Here is a 19369-nt window from a genome sequence, read left to right on the forward strand (position 1 = left end):
TGGGCCGGCCAGCCTTGACATTATTTTGGGCCGACCGGCCATTTTTTGGCATTATTTTGGGCTGAGTTGACTTTTGGGGGTATTAGGCCCAAATATTGGTCAAATGTGACATTACTTTGGGTCATTGGACACACAGTGTCCTTTTCCCAATTTTCATCCAATCTAACTGAGAGCTCTAAGTAGCATAAATTGGAGGAGAGATTTCAATCCTTTGCAGTAAAATAACAATAACATCCTTTACTAACTTACTATCTCAAGTAATATCGAATAGTTAGAAAACTAACAACATTCTTTATTAACTTACAATCTAACAACATTCTTTATTAACTTACTACCTCAATTAATATCTATAATATTTAACCTACCTTAAGAAAATTATTTGCAGATAATAATACTATCATATGGAATCACAAATGAATAACATGAAATTCTAGCAATCCATCTCTACATAGTAAGACAATAAATGTATAATACTTAGTTTGCCTTATTTCTCTTAACTAGTTACCATATTTTAGTCTGTGGACCTAGAAAGCCACTATAAAAGATAGTGTTTTAGTTTAGAAATATCATCAGTTGATTAAATAAGCAATTTATAGGAAATATGACAATTTCTAAAAGTATTCTTCTTCTACTTTTGGGTGTTGTGGCAACTTTGTTCTCTATAGTTTTGGCTACACCAGGGACTGCTACATTTTATACGAGCTATGTTCGTAAGTAGTTTTCTTTTCCTTTCAAATTATTCCTCTCTTTAAATTTTATTAAATAAAAAAAATCAATAATTATATTAAATCTCATTGTTATTGACCTTTACCGCACTACCAAAAACAAGAATCAGTTACAGAATTAGATGCTAATATGTTGCTAAATAGTCCATAGCTAATATAATTTTTTTTTTAATCACAATCTATCACTAAATTGGATTAATGACTGCTGTTTTTGTTTAACAACATAAGTTGTCTATCGCTAATTAGTACTTTTTAGTGACAACAAAGCCTATAACGACGTTTTTTTTTTTTTTTAAATCTCTATAGGCTAATATGGACTAGATTTAAACTTTTAGGGACCAATTTCCCGTCATTAGTAGCCATTTTTCGTTTCTGAATTCAAGTGATTGATGTTTGACAAGAATTTTAATGTATTTTTTGCTAAACTTTTTATATATTGAAAAATGCAAATAATTTAGGTCCGATCGAGAAAAATGCTAAAGAGAAACAAAATCGATTAATCTTTGTCATTTGAAACCTCCATTCAAACATTAATTAATTAAGCTTTCGTATATTCATGAGAAATTCAGCTCAACGTATTTCCTTATTCTTTAATTTGACGGTTATGTTTTGGGACGGAGGAAACAACCTCTCTATCTTTCAAGATAGGGGTAAGACCTGCGTACACTTTATCCTCCCCAAACCCTACATTAGAAAATTTCATTGGATATGTTGTTGTTGTTGTTGTTTTTGGGACGGAAAGATTCGAGCCACCTAATAGCAGTTCCACAAAAAACCATCCCCTTAACATTTACCCACGCACCATTTAGATTTCTATTAGATACTACAATTCAAATTGTCTCATTTATTTATTTGCTTGAATTTAACTTTTTTACACCACTACCAAATTTGGTAGTGTAATTCCACAAGTGGGATAATTTAACGCTGTAAAAAATATTTTTCTGATCGACAGCCTCGGCGTGTTACGGAAGCACACCACAAGGTGCCATAATAGCAGCAGCAAGCGACCCTCTTTGGGCCGGTGGAAAAATATGTGGGAAAACTTTCAATGTGACATGTACTGGACCAACAAATCCAGTGCCACACCCTTGCACAGGCCGAAGTATTGTGGTCAAGATTGTTGATCATTGCCCTAGTTGTGGTGGAACCCTAGATCTCTCTAAAGAAGCCTTTTCAACCATTGCTAATCCCGTGGCTGGCGTTATAAAGATCGATTACGCCCAGTAAGTAACGACTAGTATCGATCAGCACATGGATTTAAGATTTACGTTTTAACAATTACCACTAAAAACTGGCGAATTTCCCATGAAAATTTCCGAGGGAGGTCCGTCAGAAATTGGCTTGTTGGAAGCTTTTCCGATGGACATTCTGTCGGAAATCTAATATTTCTGACAGACTTCCCTTGGAAATTCACCTATTTTTAATAGTGGGATTTTTACATATATATATCTATAGTCTGTATCGAAAAATTGCATTCAACCGACTCTTTAACCATATGCTACATTTGCCACTGGATATGTGTCCCTCTTCATTTTAAGCATAAAGAATTTTTACATTTAATTTGTGTTATTGGTATAGTAAATACTTTATCACTTGCATGTGGTTTATGACTTTTTTTTTGTATGATTTTCAGGACATCATGAGGACATCAAGATATCTTAAACATGCTTCTTTATAGAAGAAGGAGCTCGAAAATCAAGTTTATACTATAGTCTATAGTATATGTAGAACCATATTCCTTAGTGAAGTTGATTTGATCAATTCACAATTTGATACATGTACTTGATTAATTCTAAAGGAAAAAAGTTCATTAATTCATCTTTTAATTTCTTTGTTCCTATTGGTTTTAATTTTATGTTTCAGCCTAACGTCTTGAAACTTTTAAGTGCTCATGACTTTGGTCTCCTTAAATTCTCCCTCCAAGTACCAAAAAATAAAAAAATAAAAAAATGCAATAAATGATTCTTGATCCTCAAAAATGTCAAAAAAAACCTAAAACAAGTTTAATTAGCCAAATCGACTTGCGCCGGTTCTTTTTCATAGGATACTCTTAATATAATATAATATTGTTCGTTTTAGTCCAAACCTGCACGATTTTTCTCAAAAGGTCTCACATCAATAAAAAATCCTACACCTTACATGTAACTTCTCAATATTTTCAGCTACTAATGTGAGACTTAATTTATTTGCACACCCACAGTTACAAATATGGAGGAGGTTGGCATTTTTATGTTACTGTTCCAATATTTAGACAGACGAATACTGTTAAGGAAATATGAATCTTTCAGTCGGCTTTCTCATTCTTAAGATGCATGAACCTTCATTTTATTAGTTTAAATTTTCTGCTTATAAGTCTTGACGTCATAAAAAAATTTAAATGCTGACTTTGTTCTTGTATTCCTTCTCAAAGTCAAAATAAGCAGGTCTATTCTTTCTTGCCAAACACTAGACCTTTGACAAACCATCAAAATAAGCAGGTCTATTCTTTCTTGCCAAACACTAGACCTTTGACAAACCTTGATTGCATTAAAGTATTAAGTTCAGGGGCAAACCTCAGGAAAATTAGATTACGCCTGTGGAAAATTAGTATTGAACTTAGGTACTAATAACTCATCCGGAACTAAATCAAATCACGTAATTTAACCTTAGCAGTTATAGATAAAATGAAAATACATATGAATTAATCATGGTTAAGTGCTAAATGTACGTGTCTATAAGAGACACATATGGTGTATCTATTGAGTTAATGGTCAAACACTCACTTTGAAGTATCACTTTTTTCGCGAGTTTCACACCCCAATTATCAGCGTTTTCATTTTTCTACCTGAATTATCACCATTTATGTAGTAAAACATACCCCAAAGCTGATTACGTCAACTATCAGTTGTTCCATTTTCCTACCTGAACTATCACCATCTACTCAACTAAGTGAGTCTTAATACATAGATAATGATAGTTTAGGTAGGAAAAGAGAACAACTGATAGTTGGGGTGTGAAACTCGAAAAAACTGAAGTTCGTATGTGATTTTGACCATTATCTCTTATTAACTTGATGTACGCACTATAGGCGGATAAGTTTTTACTTTGAATTTGGAGCAGCAACATAAGTCCCATTGAGGGGAACGATAAGTTTAAGAAGAGAATTTTTTCTTCTTCAAGATTTGAGATTTTCGAATTTGAACAAAAAGGAGGAAGAAGGGATTTGTGGGAAGATATATGGAGAGAGAGAGAGAGAGTTGTATACGATCTATGGGTTTTGTTGGTTTATGGGAGGTGATAATGAAAGAGGATATACTACTAAAGAATGGCACATTGTTTGGAGAAAAATGATTTAAAAAGAGTAGTTGTTATGTTGTTATTAAGAAAATAAGGGGTCGATTGGTACGGACTAAGGTGGGATAAATTAATCTCAAGGTAAGTGGGATAAAATAATCATCTCATCTTAGAGATGAGATAAAATAATCTCAAGGTAAGTGGGATAAGGTGGGACATCCCATTATTAAGTTTGGACTTCATTTTATACCCTGTTTGGTAGAACATATAAATTAATCTCAGGATAAATTTATATCTTCTATCAAACATGGTAGACAATTAATCCCAAAATTAGTGATGGGATATCCCAGCTTATACCGTGCACCAAACGATCCCTCAGTGTAAAATAAAAATAAAAATAGTGACATATAGATTGAGACGGGAAATATTATAAAAATAATAATAAAGCTTATTATCGCTATTCTTCGAGCGCGTATAAGGTAAATTCCGCTTCAGTGTGATAGCGTGCATAAGGTAGATTTTGCTTCAGTGTGATAGTGTGCATAAGGTAAAATTTTATATAGCCCATAATTCACATAGAAGAGATTATACTAGGCAAGCTCCGTGCAACAAGCTCGATCTTAAAAATATGTATGGAGTTTCCAACCTACGACTCACCATTTGAAAAATCACCTGTTCAACTAATTTGGCTACCATTGAGAGGTAGGCTTATTTATATCATAAGTTAAAAAATTATTTTAGATTTTGTATTCAGTCAAATAGTATCATATACAGTTGAATGGAGAGAGTAATAATATTATCTACTTCTAATGTTCGATAATTGTGAGTTCTGCAACTCCCACCAGCACAAGTATCGCAAAATTCTATTCACTAAGATTTGGATAGATGAGAAGAAACTATAGTCTTTTTTATCTTTGCTGAAAATTGAACATGGCACCACATGATTTTCAACCCACTTCCTTAATTACTAAATCAATACCTTAAGTGCATCTTATTGTTAAATAGTATACAGCAAGACACCCAGTAAAATCTCACAAAGTGGGTCTGAAAAAGTAGAGTGTACGCAAATCATACCTCTATCTTGGGAGATAGAAAAACTATTTTTGATAGAACCATGACACAAGAACAAACAATCTAAAACAGTATATATAAAGAAGAATTCATGGCAAATGTATTATGAAAAACATAATAAAGCAGGCTAAAAATGGAACCACAACTATCACAAAATAATACGATACTGTAAGTACAAGAAATAGCATACAATACAAGTAACCGCTCAAAATTATTATTACAATAGCCCAAAATTTGTTAGATAAATCTTTCTATAAAATACCCATTTTCATAAATTCAAATTATTAGAACTGCTTAAGAACCATACTTTTCAAATATTAATAACCATTTTTGGAATTTTCTTATTTGGTTTGTTAAGGTAGAGGAAATTTCATGGGAAAAAGAAAGGAAATGCTACTGCAAGATGTGAAGTGCGCGTAGGTGTCTGTGCTGTGTTGAAATGCGTGCCCAGAAAGTTCATAGTCTTTGGAGGTGACTAGTAAATTGTTTTTTTTTTTTTAATTACAAAGGGACAGGGAAATGAAGAGAGGAAATTACAATATGGGTGTTCGAGCCCTCACCAATAAGGTGAAATTCGAATCCCGACTTTCCTTGAGCCATTTTCTCAATTACATGGTCAAGATATAGAGTTGAAAATATAATCTTATTACTCTGTTTGTATTTATTCATAACTTCGCTACTTTATCAGGGATTCAGGTGATCATGTTTATCCTTTACGATTATGTTAAATTATATGCTTAACTTTTGCATATCTATCGTGAAGATTTACATAGTCGATCTCAACTTGTAATTTGAAACTGAAACTTGTTGTAAATGCTGAACTTTTTTTTGTCTTGATGATATATAATTTGAATTCTATAACATTTTGCTTATATTCCCCATTAAGTTAACGACAATGTAAAATATATTTAATAAATTACTAACATGTGCAAAATATTCTTTAGTTGTTTCTTGTGATGAAATACCTAAACTGAATATACAGCCACTCACACAGATGATAATAAGGCAAATTTTCAAATGGACTCAACAACTATTGTATTTGTACAAACTAAATTATTAAGTTATGAACCCAAAATTTTAGTCTAGTGGTAAGAGCACAATGCATATATCTATCAAATACACTCATCGAGTTTGAACATCTAGTAATTAGAGAGCAGCATGATGTGTGTGTTAAATGTACGTCATGGGTTTGAATCCTAACACCAATATAAGCCTGATATTTAAGTGAAAATGATAGAAAGACTAACCTATTACCTACCCGAGTTTCAAGTAGGTGATCACAGTACATATATGCTCTACTTGATATACTTTGATGAAATGCATGTAAATGGAAAGTTTTACAAGTGGAAAAAGAACAAAAGAATTGGAGTTCAATAAAGTAAAAAATATTGAAAATTAAAAAGAACAAAAGAATGGGAGTTCAATAAAGTTAAAAGGGAAAAGGGCCAAAAATACCCCTCTACTTGGAAAAAGAGCTAAAAATATTCTCCGAACTTATTTTGGGTTAAAAATACTCTTTCTGTTCTTAAAGTTTTCAAATATACCCCTGCCTTGACGTAAGTTATTGGCCAAAATAACCCGAAATTATTTTTAAACCCTGCTTCATTATTTAAACCCGATCCAACTAAATAATAACTCATAAAATCTCCTTATTCCCCCAATACATACGTATGAAGTTTGAGGGAATTGGGGAATAAGGGGATCTTATTGGTTATTATTTAGTTGGGTCGGGTTTAAATGATGGAGCGGGTTTAAAAAAATGATTTCGGGTTATTTTGACGGATAATTTCCGTCAAGGCAGGGGAATATTTGAAAACTTTAAGGACGGGAGGGGTATTTTTGACCCAAAATAAGTTCGAAGGATATTTTTAGCCTTTTTTCCAAAGTAAAGGGGTATTTTTGACCCTTTTCCCAAGTAAAAAATATTGAAAATTCATTTGTATTTATGCATGGGAAAAACTGTTCATCACGGACAACAAACATAACTACCGTCCATTTCTCTATATTCAAATTCAATTCACATAGCAATTATATCGTAAAATACATAAAATCACCTCTAAACTTGTCTCCAAAATTCACTAACAATTTAACTTTATAGGCATTTAAATACCCCCTTATTGTAGTGTGAAGTGAAATTAATATCACCGTGAGAGTATAATACCAAATTCGTGGGATTGAGGAGTATTACACGCACGCGGCACCAGGGGCGGACCCATGTGTAAAGTTTGGGTGCTCCGGCACCCATTAAACTTAATCACGGAGTGTATAATTGTATAGAAAATATAAAGGAAACAGATATAAATAGTTAATAGAGCACCCCCGAACTCAAAATTCCTGAGTCCAGCACCCCCGAACTCAAAATTCTGGGTCCGCCTCTGCGCGGCACGTCAGCTCCATGTCAACAATTCATTAAAATTTTAAATTTTCACTCTTTTTTTGCTTCACACCTTTTTTTTACACTAATTAACTCCTAAAAATACTGCACACCACTCTTCCTCTAACTTGAAAAAATAAACCTAAAATGAAAAATAAAAAATAAAGAAAAACATAATTAAGTATAGCTAATTGTATATCATTCAATCAAAGAAACAGAGAATGGAATGGAGGCGCTGGGGTGACAGGTCGATCGGAGATGCCGCCTCAACAAAGAGAGAGAAAGGATAGAAAAGAGTAAGAAAGAGAAAAGGAAAAATGGAAAAAAGAAAAAGGAAACCTAAAATGAAAAATAAAAAATTAAGAAAAACACAATTAAGTATAGCTAATTGTATGTCATACAATTATAAGATGACATGTGTACAATTTGGACCATGTTTATAGTTTTTTTCCTTCTCACGGGTTTCTCAAAAATTAATACTAATATTTTCTTTGCCACGTCGGCTATTAAGGGGTATTAATTTCACTTCACACTAGAATAGGGAGTATTTAAATGCTCGTAAAGTTAAATTACTAAAGTGAATTTTAAAGACAAGCTTAGAGATGATTTTATGTATTTTCTCCTTTTCGTATACACTACATACTATCCAAATTAATATTCTTGTCCATAGGATAATAATAAGAAGCCTTCTTATACTTTATATACCATAAGACTAACAATAAAAAGGCACAGCCAAATTATTCCAACATGATAGAGATGATGCTAATAGAAATATGGAAGAGATTTAGGTAACTTAATTGATCTATCAGACCCTAAAGAAAGGGTAACTACCTATTTGGAAACTAAAAACTACTCATTTGTTTTTCAAGCGAAACTCCATGCTACTTTAATACAAGGGTTGGTGTCCATCATTGAAAGTGGCGTCTCTGTTTGAGCATGTTGGAGAAAGACGAATTGCTTTTTTGATGTCCCAGAAATAAGGCCTCTAGCTCCATGTATATAGCCTTCGCGCCTTCGATTCGACGGTCCTCATTCTCCCACTTGGCAAGTTGATATTGTGAACAACAGAGTAAAGGATACTCCCAAAAACTGTCTAAATTATTCTTAAGAATATGAGTTCACCTGCTTAAAACTACTAGACTACCAATAGCATAATTGATGGGGCAAGAAGACCTACTAATAGAAGGAAAAGCGTTATACTAGTAGGTTTTTGATCGAATCGAGCAATAAGTGAAGGAACTTTACCAATCTCTATGGTATCAAAACTAACATATCATGCCTTTTCTTTTCAGATGTTTACTCTATTACTGCACATATACAAATTCGACAACTACCTAATACAACAACAATGTTCAACTTCCTCTTGTTTTTGACAAGAAAAGAGCTTATCAACATACAGCATCTTACCATTATTTTTTCGTATCCAAGATTTACTTCGATAAGGATAAGCCTTCAAGTTGTCCCCCAACCACCAAACAATCCCCGCTGCTCCCTGTTTGAGTCCCAAATGCTATGTAACATGAAATAACTGAAATGTGAAGGCTACAATATACTTCTTTCAGATAATATCCCAATAACATATGTACTGAATAATTCTATTTTATTCAATGTTTTTTGAAAGAACATATTTACCGAGTAAATCTTCTCACAAAGATTTAGACAAATGAAATAAAATTAACGTTTTTTAAATCTTTGCACGAATTTGAATCCTGCTACAATTGCATGTAGTCGTTACCATCTATTGTCCTCTCCTGAATTTTTGTTCTTAAAAATAATATGAACAAATGAGTAGAACACATGTTCTCTCCTGAATTTGCTGTTGTATAAATGTTTTAACTTGGGTCGATTTTAAGCTGACTGGAGTAATGGCTGGGAGCCCCACATCAATTCAATATCTTTTAAGTAAGTTCACTTCCAAAGTAAAGTAACTGTCCAGCAACTTTACAATAACACCAGATTAACCGAACTTTTCAATGTTGAGATTCAAAGAATCGACCGCTTCTCGTTTGGATCATTTTAGCTTTGTTGTTTGAAGCGCACACTTCTCTGAAATAGCTTCAGCCATGAAGAGATAATCACACGCTTCGCATTGCTAATACTAAGTGAAACTTAGACTGAATAGACCAACCATGCGGTCTATGTTGCTCGGACCATCTAAAAAGGTTAGCATCAACTTTTTTTAGTGTTTGACTGGCCAGCTTATAAGCCATGTTGTGCTTAAAATAAGCCAAAAAAAAAAAGTTGGGGTAGCCCAACTTATTTTTTGGCTTATAAGCTGCATTTTTTTTAAATTAAGCCAAACGGGCTCTAATTAGAGTTAGAACCCGTTTGGATGGACTTATGACTTTTGACTTATAAGCCAAAAGTCATAAGTTAAGAATTCTAGCTTATGACTTACTTTTATTGTTTTGGCTTAAAAACAAGTTCTTAAAAATATTTTTTTATTTTATCCAAACATTCCAAAAGTGCTTAAAAGCTATTTTGGCTTAAAAACACCTCAAATAAGCCAATCCAAATAGGCTGTTAATTTGTTTGCACACCAACAATTACAAATATGGAGGAGGGTGGCATTTTTTATATTACTGTTCCAATATTCTGACAGACGAATACTGTTAAGGAAATATGAATCTGTCAGTCGGCTTTCTCATTCTTAAGATGAACCTTCATTTTATTAGTTTAAATTTTCTGCTTCTAAGTCTTGACGTCATAAAAAAATTTAAGTGCTGACTTTGTTCTTGTATTCCTTGTCTATTCTTTCTTGCCAAACACTAGACCTTTGACAAACCTTGATTGCATTAAAGTATTAAGTTCATGAGGGGCAAACCCCTGGAAAATTAGATTACGCCTGTGGAAATTAGTATTGAACTTAAGTACTAATAACTTATCCGCAACTAAATCAAATCACGTAATTTAACCTTAGCAGTTATAGATAGAATGAAAATACATATGAACTAATCATGGTTAAGTGCTAAATGTACGTGTCTACAATTGGCATTTTGCTTAGCATTACCACAGTGGCATTTGCTGCTGAAGGGACAGCCACCTATTATACTGCTCCTTATGTTCGTAAGTATAATCTAATTTTATGCCTTAGAGCCCGTTTGGATTGGCTTACAGCTTAAAGCTGTTTGCAGCTTATAAGCTGAAAAAAATAAGTTGGGGTAGTCCAACTTATTTTTTTTGGCTTATAAGCTGTTTTCAGCTTATAAGCTGCTTTAGATAAATTAAGTCAAATGGGTTCAATTATTTTTTTGAGCTTATTTTAAGCATAAAATGACTTTAAGCTGGCCAGCCAAACACTCAAAAAAGCTGAAAACAGCTTATAAGCTAACTTATAAGCCAATCCAAACGGGCTCTTAGTATCTTATCCAAAGCAATTGAAATTAGAATTAATCGTCTAATTATCAGAATATCAATTTTTTGCGAGTTTCACACTCTAATTATCAGTTGTTTCCTTTTCCTACCTAAACTATCACCATCTATGTCTTAAAACACATCTCGAATCTGATTAGGCCAACTATCAGATGTTCCCTTCTCCTAACTGAATGAAAGAGGCTCAACTGATAGTTTGGGTGTGAAACTCGCAAAGCTAAAGTGATAGTTCAGATATGTATTTGACCATTATCTCTTGAAATTAATGTTTTTTGTTGAATTGCTTAACCTTCTTATCTAAGCGCGGAAGCTGGTATAAGGGAGAGAGCTTCAACACTCCCCTAAACGTGTGGCTTGATTCTTTTTAATGAGTCAATAACTTGATTTTTTTTACATGGAATGAGCAAGCGAAACTTAAGAGCTATGACCTCTTAGCATGCTCTGATACTATGTTAAATTTTATAAGTAACTATTTGATCTAAAAGTTTAAACTGGTAAAAAATACGCAACTTTAGTTATTTAATTATGTCATCAACATTACTTCTAATTAATAAGTGAGACTATCATACTATCATTAATTAATGACTTAGTACATAAATCAACACACTAACTTATACAATCTTTCAAAGGTGGTCTCCCTACTAGGTCTTTTTCCAAGTAAACACCTCTACATGGAGGTATAAACATGTATAATAAACGCATCTCTAATTGTTAGAAAGAAGAGAAGAATAAGAGAGAAATTAAGGCTTTGAGGCATGAAAGATCACTATCTTTCAAGAGTTATTGCCTGTATATTCTTTGGGGATTACAAGCAAATCTCTATCAGAATACAACAAAGCCTGAAATCGTACATGCAAATTGTATCGCTTCTTCAGGGATGAGTCCGTACTTATAGAAGTTTAGAAGGAGACTGTTTCTGAAAAAACGTTCCTTTTCTGAATAGAAGCAATGTTCTGTTTTATTTAAAATGTAATTATTAAATTAAAATTTTAAATAAACAAAAACCTGTTCAAAATAAATACGAAAATAAGACCTTTATATATAAAGGCACATATCTTATAAATATGTAATTTTATTAGATTAAATGGGCTTAGCTCTATATAGCCGATACAATGGCCACAGGTCATCGATGTGGGACTCCCACACATTACAAACTACTTTTACACTAACTGTTGACCATGGTGATTTTGAATGTAACCATAACCAAAATAAAGAATAAAAATAATATGGGCCGGGTCATATCTTTGGTGTAAATTATCTCCAAGGAAATGGTGAGATGGATAAGATTCCTTTATCCTTAACTAGAGGTTTTGCGCGGATTCGAGCCTTGGATATGAAAAAAATCAAATCTTTCCTATCTAATGGACCGTACGAGATGTGAATATGGATTAGTAGGTGTTCCAATACGGATACCAGACACAAATAAGAAACCAAAAAAAAAAAAACTTTGATGTAAATTTTTTTTTTTTTTTTTTTTTTGGCAGCCTCATCATGTTATGGATATCAAAACAATGGAGTGATGATTGCAGCAGCAAGTGATACAATCTGGGGAAATAGGGCAGCATGTGGAAGAATGTATAGAGTCACTTGCACTGGCCCTACAAATCAAGGCATTCTAAAACCTTGTACTAGAAAAAGTGTTGTGGTTAAAATTGTTGATTATTGTCCTCCTGGATGCCAAGGGACAATTGATCTTTCTGAAGAAGCTTTTGCCCAAATTGCCAATCGTGATGCTGGCAAAATCAAGATTAATTACAATCAGTAAGTTACAGTACTTTCGTGGACCTTCACATAACTTTAGGTTTTATTGAAACAAAGTCTTAAAACTAATTTTTTAAACTAGTAGTATCGATGAGAGACTACATTAATTATGGTGGATGGGTAAGTAGGAAGGAATTCTTGTGGTTAGACTAACTGGACGGTTTAGCGAGATTCCTGATATATATGGTGAAGTGAAAGATCGTTCACTATAGTGGAAAGAAGAGTACAGGTGGAGTGAACGATGCGAGAGCAAAATAATCTCTAATAGTGAATTGTCTTCGCAGTCCCATTTCATCAACATAATCAGAAAAAATAGTTATTGTAAGCACATAAATGAAACATGAACGAGTATAGGTTTTTGGGAGATTCCACGTCGATCTAAACCCAATTACTTCGTTCACTGAAACTTTTTTTCAAATAGGGTAGGCTTGTAACGAAAAAATAACTCAATATCATATTTATATATCACATAAAATAAACTAGAAAGTACTAAACCCAGTCTTGAAAACACAAGAAATTAAATTGCCACTTTAACAATACAACGGGCCTTACTTAGTGTCCATGAAGCACTGCTTAAAAGGGATTTCTGTCTCATAGATAAAACTAATTTATGTACATATTAAGATTGTAATTTATGTCTGATGAGCAGTTGTTAAGGAATGTCCGCATTTCTGTCTCATAGATAAAACTAATTTATGCGCATATTAGATTGTAATTTATGACTGATGAGCAACTGAAGTTTTGTGCAACGTAATTTTTAAAAATTTTAGATGAGGACAAGAGAGTTCAAAACCTTTCCTTCTGGTGTCCTATTTCTGCAATTTTCTCTTTTGGGGTGATTTAATTGCTATGCAAAATGAACTAATTTTTTTGTTTTCAACCGTGATTGCAGGGTCTAAAGGTCAAGGCCGCCTTGATGTACTAGAATAAAACTTCTATGCACACTCTTGAATAAAACAACTTCTATGCGTGTAAACTACGAGTGATAAATAAAAGAAGCAATTACTGTCTTAACTCTTAACGCTTACTAACTTCATATGCACTGATGATGTAGAAATATTAATATTTTGTATCGCAAAACGTCATTAGGAAGAAACAAAAGAGACATTCTCGAAATATTAATATTTTGTATCGCAAAATGTCATTAGGAAGAAATAAAAGAGACATTCTCTATGATACTTAGGCGATGATACGTGATTTTTTTGGCTGCACCAAATAGTTTAATGACTTCCGTTATTTAGTGACTTTTTATCAAAAGAAAGATATTTTTTGACTCTAGTCTAATAAAAATAAAAATTGAAACAACATTTATAAAATGTAACATCTTATTTAATAGTCAAGAGAGTACATGATTTTTCTAACGAATATACCGATCATATCATAAGATCTCGATAATCAAACAAAAGGTAATTCTAAAAAGTGAAAGTTCGTGACATATAGCCATATCAAATTTATATTTATATAATAATATAAAGCAGGACATTAGAACTGACACGTGGCATCTCTCATTGATAAGGAAATAAATTTAGTCTTCTTTTTCCCACTAAGTCTCGGATAAGGATACCACAGAATTAATAAGATATCGTAAACACATATAACTGTTTTCCTTACCTCTTTTTCCAAAAATAACTCTATCCTCTTTGTAGTCTTTTACTTGTCTAAGCAATCTCTTGGTTCATTTTTACTCACGATTCTGATCGTTGGTGATTTAACATTTTTTATTTTGAAAATATAATTAGCTAATGGATGATTATTTATTTTATTTTAGGGATTTTGGAGTACTTTTTCCTTAAAAGGAAAATGTCGGAAATATGATTGTTTAGTATGTGGGCTTTGTTTATCTTCGTTGTTCTTGTGCTCTGGCTTTGATGTTTCTTTGTTCTCTTTCTTTCTTGCCATTTACTTTCTATTACTCAGATGACGCTCATTTGCTCTGTGAATTTGCAGACCTAATCTTCAATTTGCATGCACTAAGTTTGAATATTATTTTTAAAATTATATTCGTTATAACATTTTTTGCCTTTTAGTTGACTTAGTGTAGTTTCTTTGTTCATTTCACAATCAAAAAATTAGTGAACTAGCATCTCTACCTCAAAATAATTGGCTAACTGATGATTTTTAAGGCATTTCGGAGTTCTGAGAACTACGAAAAAAGAAGGTTGAAAGAATTCATAGGGATTATGCTTTATTTCCTATATATACATTATTATCTTCTGGTATATGACTAATAAGAATTTAAATAATTTTATTTGAGTTTCTTTTATTATTTCTAGATATAATAGTATAATTAGTTCTAAATTACTTAGAGGTGCCTGCTAAATAAAAAAAATTTAATAGTATGAGTAGTTATAAATTACTTAGAGGTAATTGCTAAATAAAAAATAATAATAAATTAACATATTAATGAACCCAAACGTATGTTGTTTATGAGCATTTCCTTTTTCATAAAAATAAATAGAGATGTATAGTATCTAAATATGTTATTAATTTATTGAATTGATCGTAATATTCATTAATGACTTTTATAATCGAGCGAAGCGCGAGCAACTTTACTAGTATTTAATATTTAAAACGGAAAAGGGCCAAAATTACCCCTGAACTTTGAAAAATAGTTCATTCATACCCTTCGTTATACTTTAGGGCCAATTATACCCTTACAGTTATACTATGGGTCAATTATATCCTTATGTCTAACTGCTGCCACGTGGCATCATCCCAGCCCTTCAAAATTATTTTACCCTCAAATAAGTTTTTGCCCACTAAAATAACTCAACTCGACTCGAATTTTTTTTTTCCAGCAAAAATAATACGGATAATTTTTCTAGCAAAATAAAATAAAAATAATTCCGTATTATTTTTGCTGGGAAAAAAAATTCGGGTCGGATTGAGTTATTTTAGTGGGTAAAAAATTATTTGAGGGTACAATAATTTTGAAGGGCTAGGATGATGCCACGTGGCAACAGTTAGACATAAGGGTATAATTGATCCCATGGTATAACTGTAAGGGTATAATTGGCCCTAAAGTATAACGAAGGGTATGGATGAACTATTTTTCAAAGTTCAGGGATAATTTTGGCCCTTTTCCGTATTTAAAAACACTAAAGTAAATTGTACGTTGCTCACTTAAGCTGAAACTTTGTTCTATTGCGTTAAATTTCCTTCGAAATCACCGTAAGAAGAAAAGTTTTCCACATTAATTTAATTCGTCTATGTCCAACAATTTCGCACCGTAAGAAGAAAAGTTTTCCACATTAACTTAATTCTTCTATGCCCAATAATTTCAATCAGTTTTTCTTCTTCTCATGTTCAACCTAATGCCATAGTAAACTCTTTTTTTTAAAAAAATTAATATATATATATATATATACGTCAATAATATAAAGAAATTTTACGGAATAAAGAAAATTTACTGTGACATTTCTATCGAAGAACGTCCACTAACCTCTATAGTAGTTCTTTTAATCTAGAGCTATCTATTGCGATGGATCTGGATTTGGTTTGATTTCATAATGGTGTGTTATCTTTTGGGAAAATGGTGTAGGCTTGATCCAAACATATAATATTGCACTATGTTAAGAGTATATTTGAGTTGATTCATTAACCCAACAACATAACTGGTATAAATAGCCGATTATTCGACGAGATAAGTATGAAAGTGACAGAGTGATTGGTTTGGTTTACTAACTTTAACATTAGCTTGGAGATGCACGTGCATAAGAAGAAGGTAGCTTTCTTCTTCGGCGGTCGTAAATGCTCAATCGGTTATGTGAGTGACACGCAGTGAATCTCATGGATCGTGGTAATATGCCACGTACGTGGAACTTAGCTCGAGCGGGAGACTCATGATCGCTATGAACTGGTGACAAGCGACCTGAAACTTAGTTTGAGGGAGAAATTGTTTGGTACCAAGTCCCACATACTTTCATGGTATCAGACCTTTGAGAAATTAGAAAACTATACATGTTTAGCTTAAAGCGAACAATAGTACATCATATTAAAATTATCTTTAGATTATTTTGGTCCAACAAAAGATTTCTTCGCTTAAATTTCCTCTCGAGAACACCATCGGCAGAAAATTAAAAGTCTTCAATCATTACGTACATGGCTCCCTCCAAGTCAATAGAACTTTCTTCAATGTCGACCTTTTTGTTTGGTTTTCCACAGATCGAGTATCGACATCGGGGTTGGACTAAGTTTTGATTGGCGTCAGAAAATTTTACATTTAGGAGTAAACCGTTCCTTAACAAAGGCGGTTCCATACCAAAGACTTGAATCCGAGACCGCTGATTAAAAATTTGGTTCTTCAATGACTCAAATAAACGTGTTAGCTTTATCACTGAATAAGAGTATATAAACTCAAAAATCTAAAGATTAATTTCTGAGCCCATGGTTCAATGAATTCTAACTTCACATCAATTAGCATTATTATACGCAGTGGGTTTCATAAAGGTCGTGTTTCAAATTCATATGTCGGGTCGGCTCAACGATATTGGTGGCATAAAGCCACATTTTATTGAGAGGCCTTAAGCTTGTTAAACTATATGAAACAAATTTCATATTAATTTTCTTTATTTAGCTTTTTGAAACACAATGTTAATAATTTTCCTGTAATCGATTTCTTGTTATAGTTCTTTTCCAATTAACAATATCAATGATCCATTTAATCTTTCTTGATATATTATATAAAGAGCTTCTTCTTTTAGATTGTATAAAAGTTTGAATTATGTCTTCTTCCTTTTTTTGAGTTTTAAGTGATCTGACTCATATTTCCTAATTGACATATTTGAATTTTAATATGTATAATAAAAAGGAGCAATATACACCTATGACTAAAATTATAAAAGGAAATAACAAATCTGAATTTTTTAAAAAAAAACAACATGTTCGAAAAATAAGACCTGGTTCTAGAAAAGAAAATACCGCAGCTTCAATTTGCTAGCAATAATGCTTGAAATTTTGTGAAACAATAAAGTGCAATTTAATTCATTCAATGTCCTTTCCCTTACTTTTGAAATACTAGATAGCTTAGTGAGATGAAGAAAAGAATAATTACATAATGGTCATCACCAATCACATTGCTAAATAATTATTTTTCCTTTTTGTAAAGATCTTGTACCATCTAATCTTAAAATATTCAACACTTAAAAAATAATGATCATGAAACTACTATAATTAATAAGAAAAAAGGGCCTAAAATATGTGGTGTGCTTTAGCCTGCTTGGCCCTATGGCCGGCCCTGGCCGCATAGTATCAAAACTAACTTTTGATAGCTTCGTGCCTGTTAAAGTTCACGAACTAGCGAACATAAAAATGTATAAGATTGTAGGACGTAAAAAAGCATAGGCAGAAATTGTGTCTAAGAGTGTTCAAGTTTTGAAGAAGTGAATATTTTTATTTTTTAATGAGCAGGTGCGATTCTTTAATCAAACTACTTAATATTTAGCTAAATCTTAAAAACACTTGTAATAGAACAACAAAACAAAAATCTCACAAATTTAATCAGCAAGACAAACAAAAACATCTCCGGGAAGGTAATCACATATACATACTTTATTAGCAAAATAAACAAGAATAGCATTTTAATAGGAAAATCTCACTTTACAAACAATTTCAACGATCATGCCTGTACTACTAATGATACAAGTAAAATCAACATTTTCAATAGGGAAATCACACCCTTCTTCACACAAGTTGAAACAAAAAATTCTATAGGGAATATTGTAACATAATTTAGAACACTATTCTAATTTCAAATGTTATCTGTGCAAATGCATGCATATTATACTTGCTAGTGTGGTAAAATTAAATAAAATATTAAGGTGCTCGCAAAGTGATTCGGACACCATCGTCAATCAAAAAAAAAAAAGAATTCACTAAGTTAGTAACTATATATAAAAGTAGCTAAACAAGAATCTTGAAAAAATAAAATTAAGAATAATATACTATCTCTATACGGATGTTCTCATAAAAATTGAAATAACAAAGAGTTCAAAAAATTGAATGGGACACTGTAGAGAGTCAAAATTTCTTATCGAATAAACACGTTGACACACACCTTTAGAGCCCGTTTGGATTGGCTTATAAGTTGTTTATAAGCTGTTTTCAGCTTTTTTGAGTGTTTGGCTGGCCAGCTTAAAGTCATTTTGTGCTTAAAATAAGCTCAAAAAAATAATTGAGTCCATTTGACTTAGCTTATCTAAAGCAGCTTATAAGCTGAAAACAGCTTATAAGCCTAAAAAAATAAGTTAGACTACCCAACTTATTTTTTTTAGCTTATAAGCTGTTTGCAGCTTATAGGCATAAGTCCATCCAAACAGGCTCTTAATCTGATTTCATTCTAGAGAATTTCCTAATCAACTAGAAAATCTTCAAGAAGTAATCAGATATATTTATTAGCAAAATAAACAAGAATAGATTTTTTAATATAAAAATCTCACTTTACAAGCGAACCGAAGTTTTTAATTGATATTTTCAATAGGAAAATCACTCCCTTCTAACAAATAAAATTCATATAAGTTTGAAACAAGTATTTTGATTGGGAATATTGTTACATAATTAGTACCCTTTCCTAATTTTGAAACAAGTATTTTGATTGGGAATATTGTTACATAATTAGTACCCTTTCCTAATTTCACAATGTTACATATTCAAATGTTTATTATTCTCACGAGCATGATAAAATCATGATCAAAGATCAAGGGGTTCTCAACTGACTCACACACTCATTATAAAAAAAAAATCAAATAAAGAATTTATTTATAAGGTTAATATAGAAATAGATAAACAAGAGTCT

At 32.2% G+C, this 19369-nt stretch overlaps 2 protein-coding genes across 3 annotated transcripts; both read left to right on the forward strand.

Moving 5' to 3' along the window:
- Positions 1-574: 574 nt before the first annotated feature.
- On the forward strand, positions 575-2940 carry LOC132602039 (putative EG45-like domain containing protein 1). Of its 2 annotated transcripts, none has more exons than XM_060315064.1 (3): positions 575-710; positions 1678-1948; positions 2359-2940. In XM_060315064.1, exons 1-3 carry the CDS (start codon positions 602-604, stop codon positions 2366-2368), a joined length of 390 nt encoding a protein of 129 aa, XP_060171047.1. In that variant the 5' UTR covers positions 575-601; the 3' UTR covers positions 2369-2940. The 2 variants fall into 2 exon arrangements, with proteins under 2 accessions (XP_060171047.1, XP_060171046.1); XM_060315063.1 differs by having other exon boundaries at positions 2370-2935.
- A 7475-nt stretch (positions 2941-10415) lies between these two features.
- Positions 10416-13590, forward strand: LOC132602740 (EG45-like domain containing protein). The gene is made up of 3 exons (XM_060315518.1): positions 10416-10509; positions 12300-12576; positions 13469-13590. Exons 1-3 carry the CDS (start codon positions 10416-10418, stop codon positions 13473-13475), a joined length of 378 nt encoding a protein of 125 aa, XP_060171501.1. The 3' UTR covers positions 13476-13590.
- The last annotated feature ends 5779 nt before the right edge of the window (positions 13591-19369 follow it).

The sequence above is a fragment of the Lycium barbarum genome, chromosome 7 (assembly GCF_019175385.1).
Source record: "Lycium barbarum isolate Lr01 chromosome 7, ASM1917538v2, whole genome shotgun sequence".
In the NCBI taxonomy this organism is placed as follows: Eukaryota; Viridiplantae; Streptophyta; class Magnoliopsida; order Solanales; family Solanaceae; genus Lycium; species Lycium barbarum.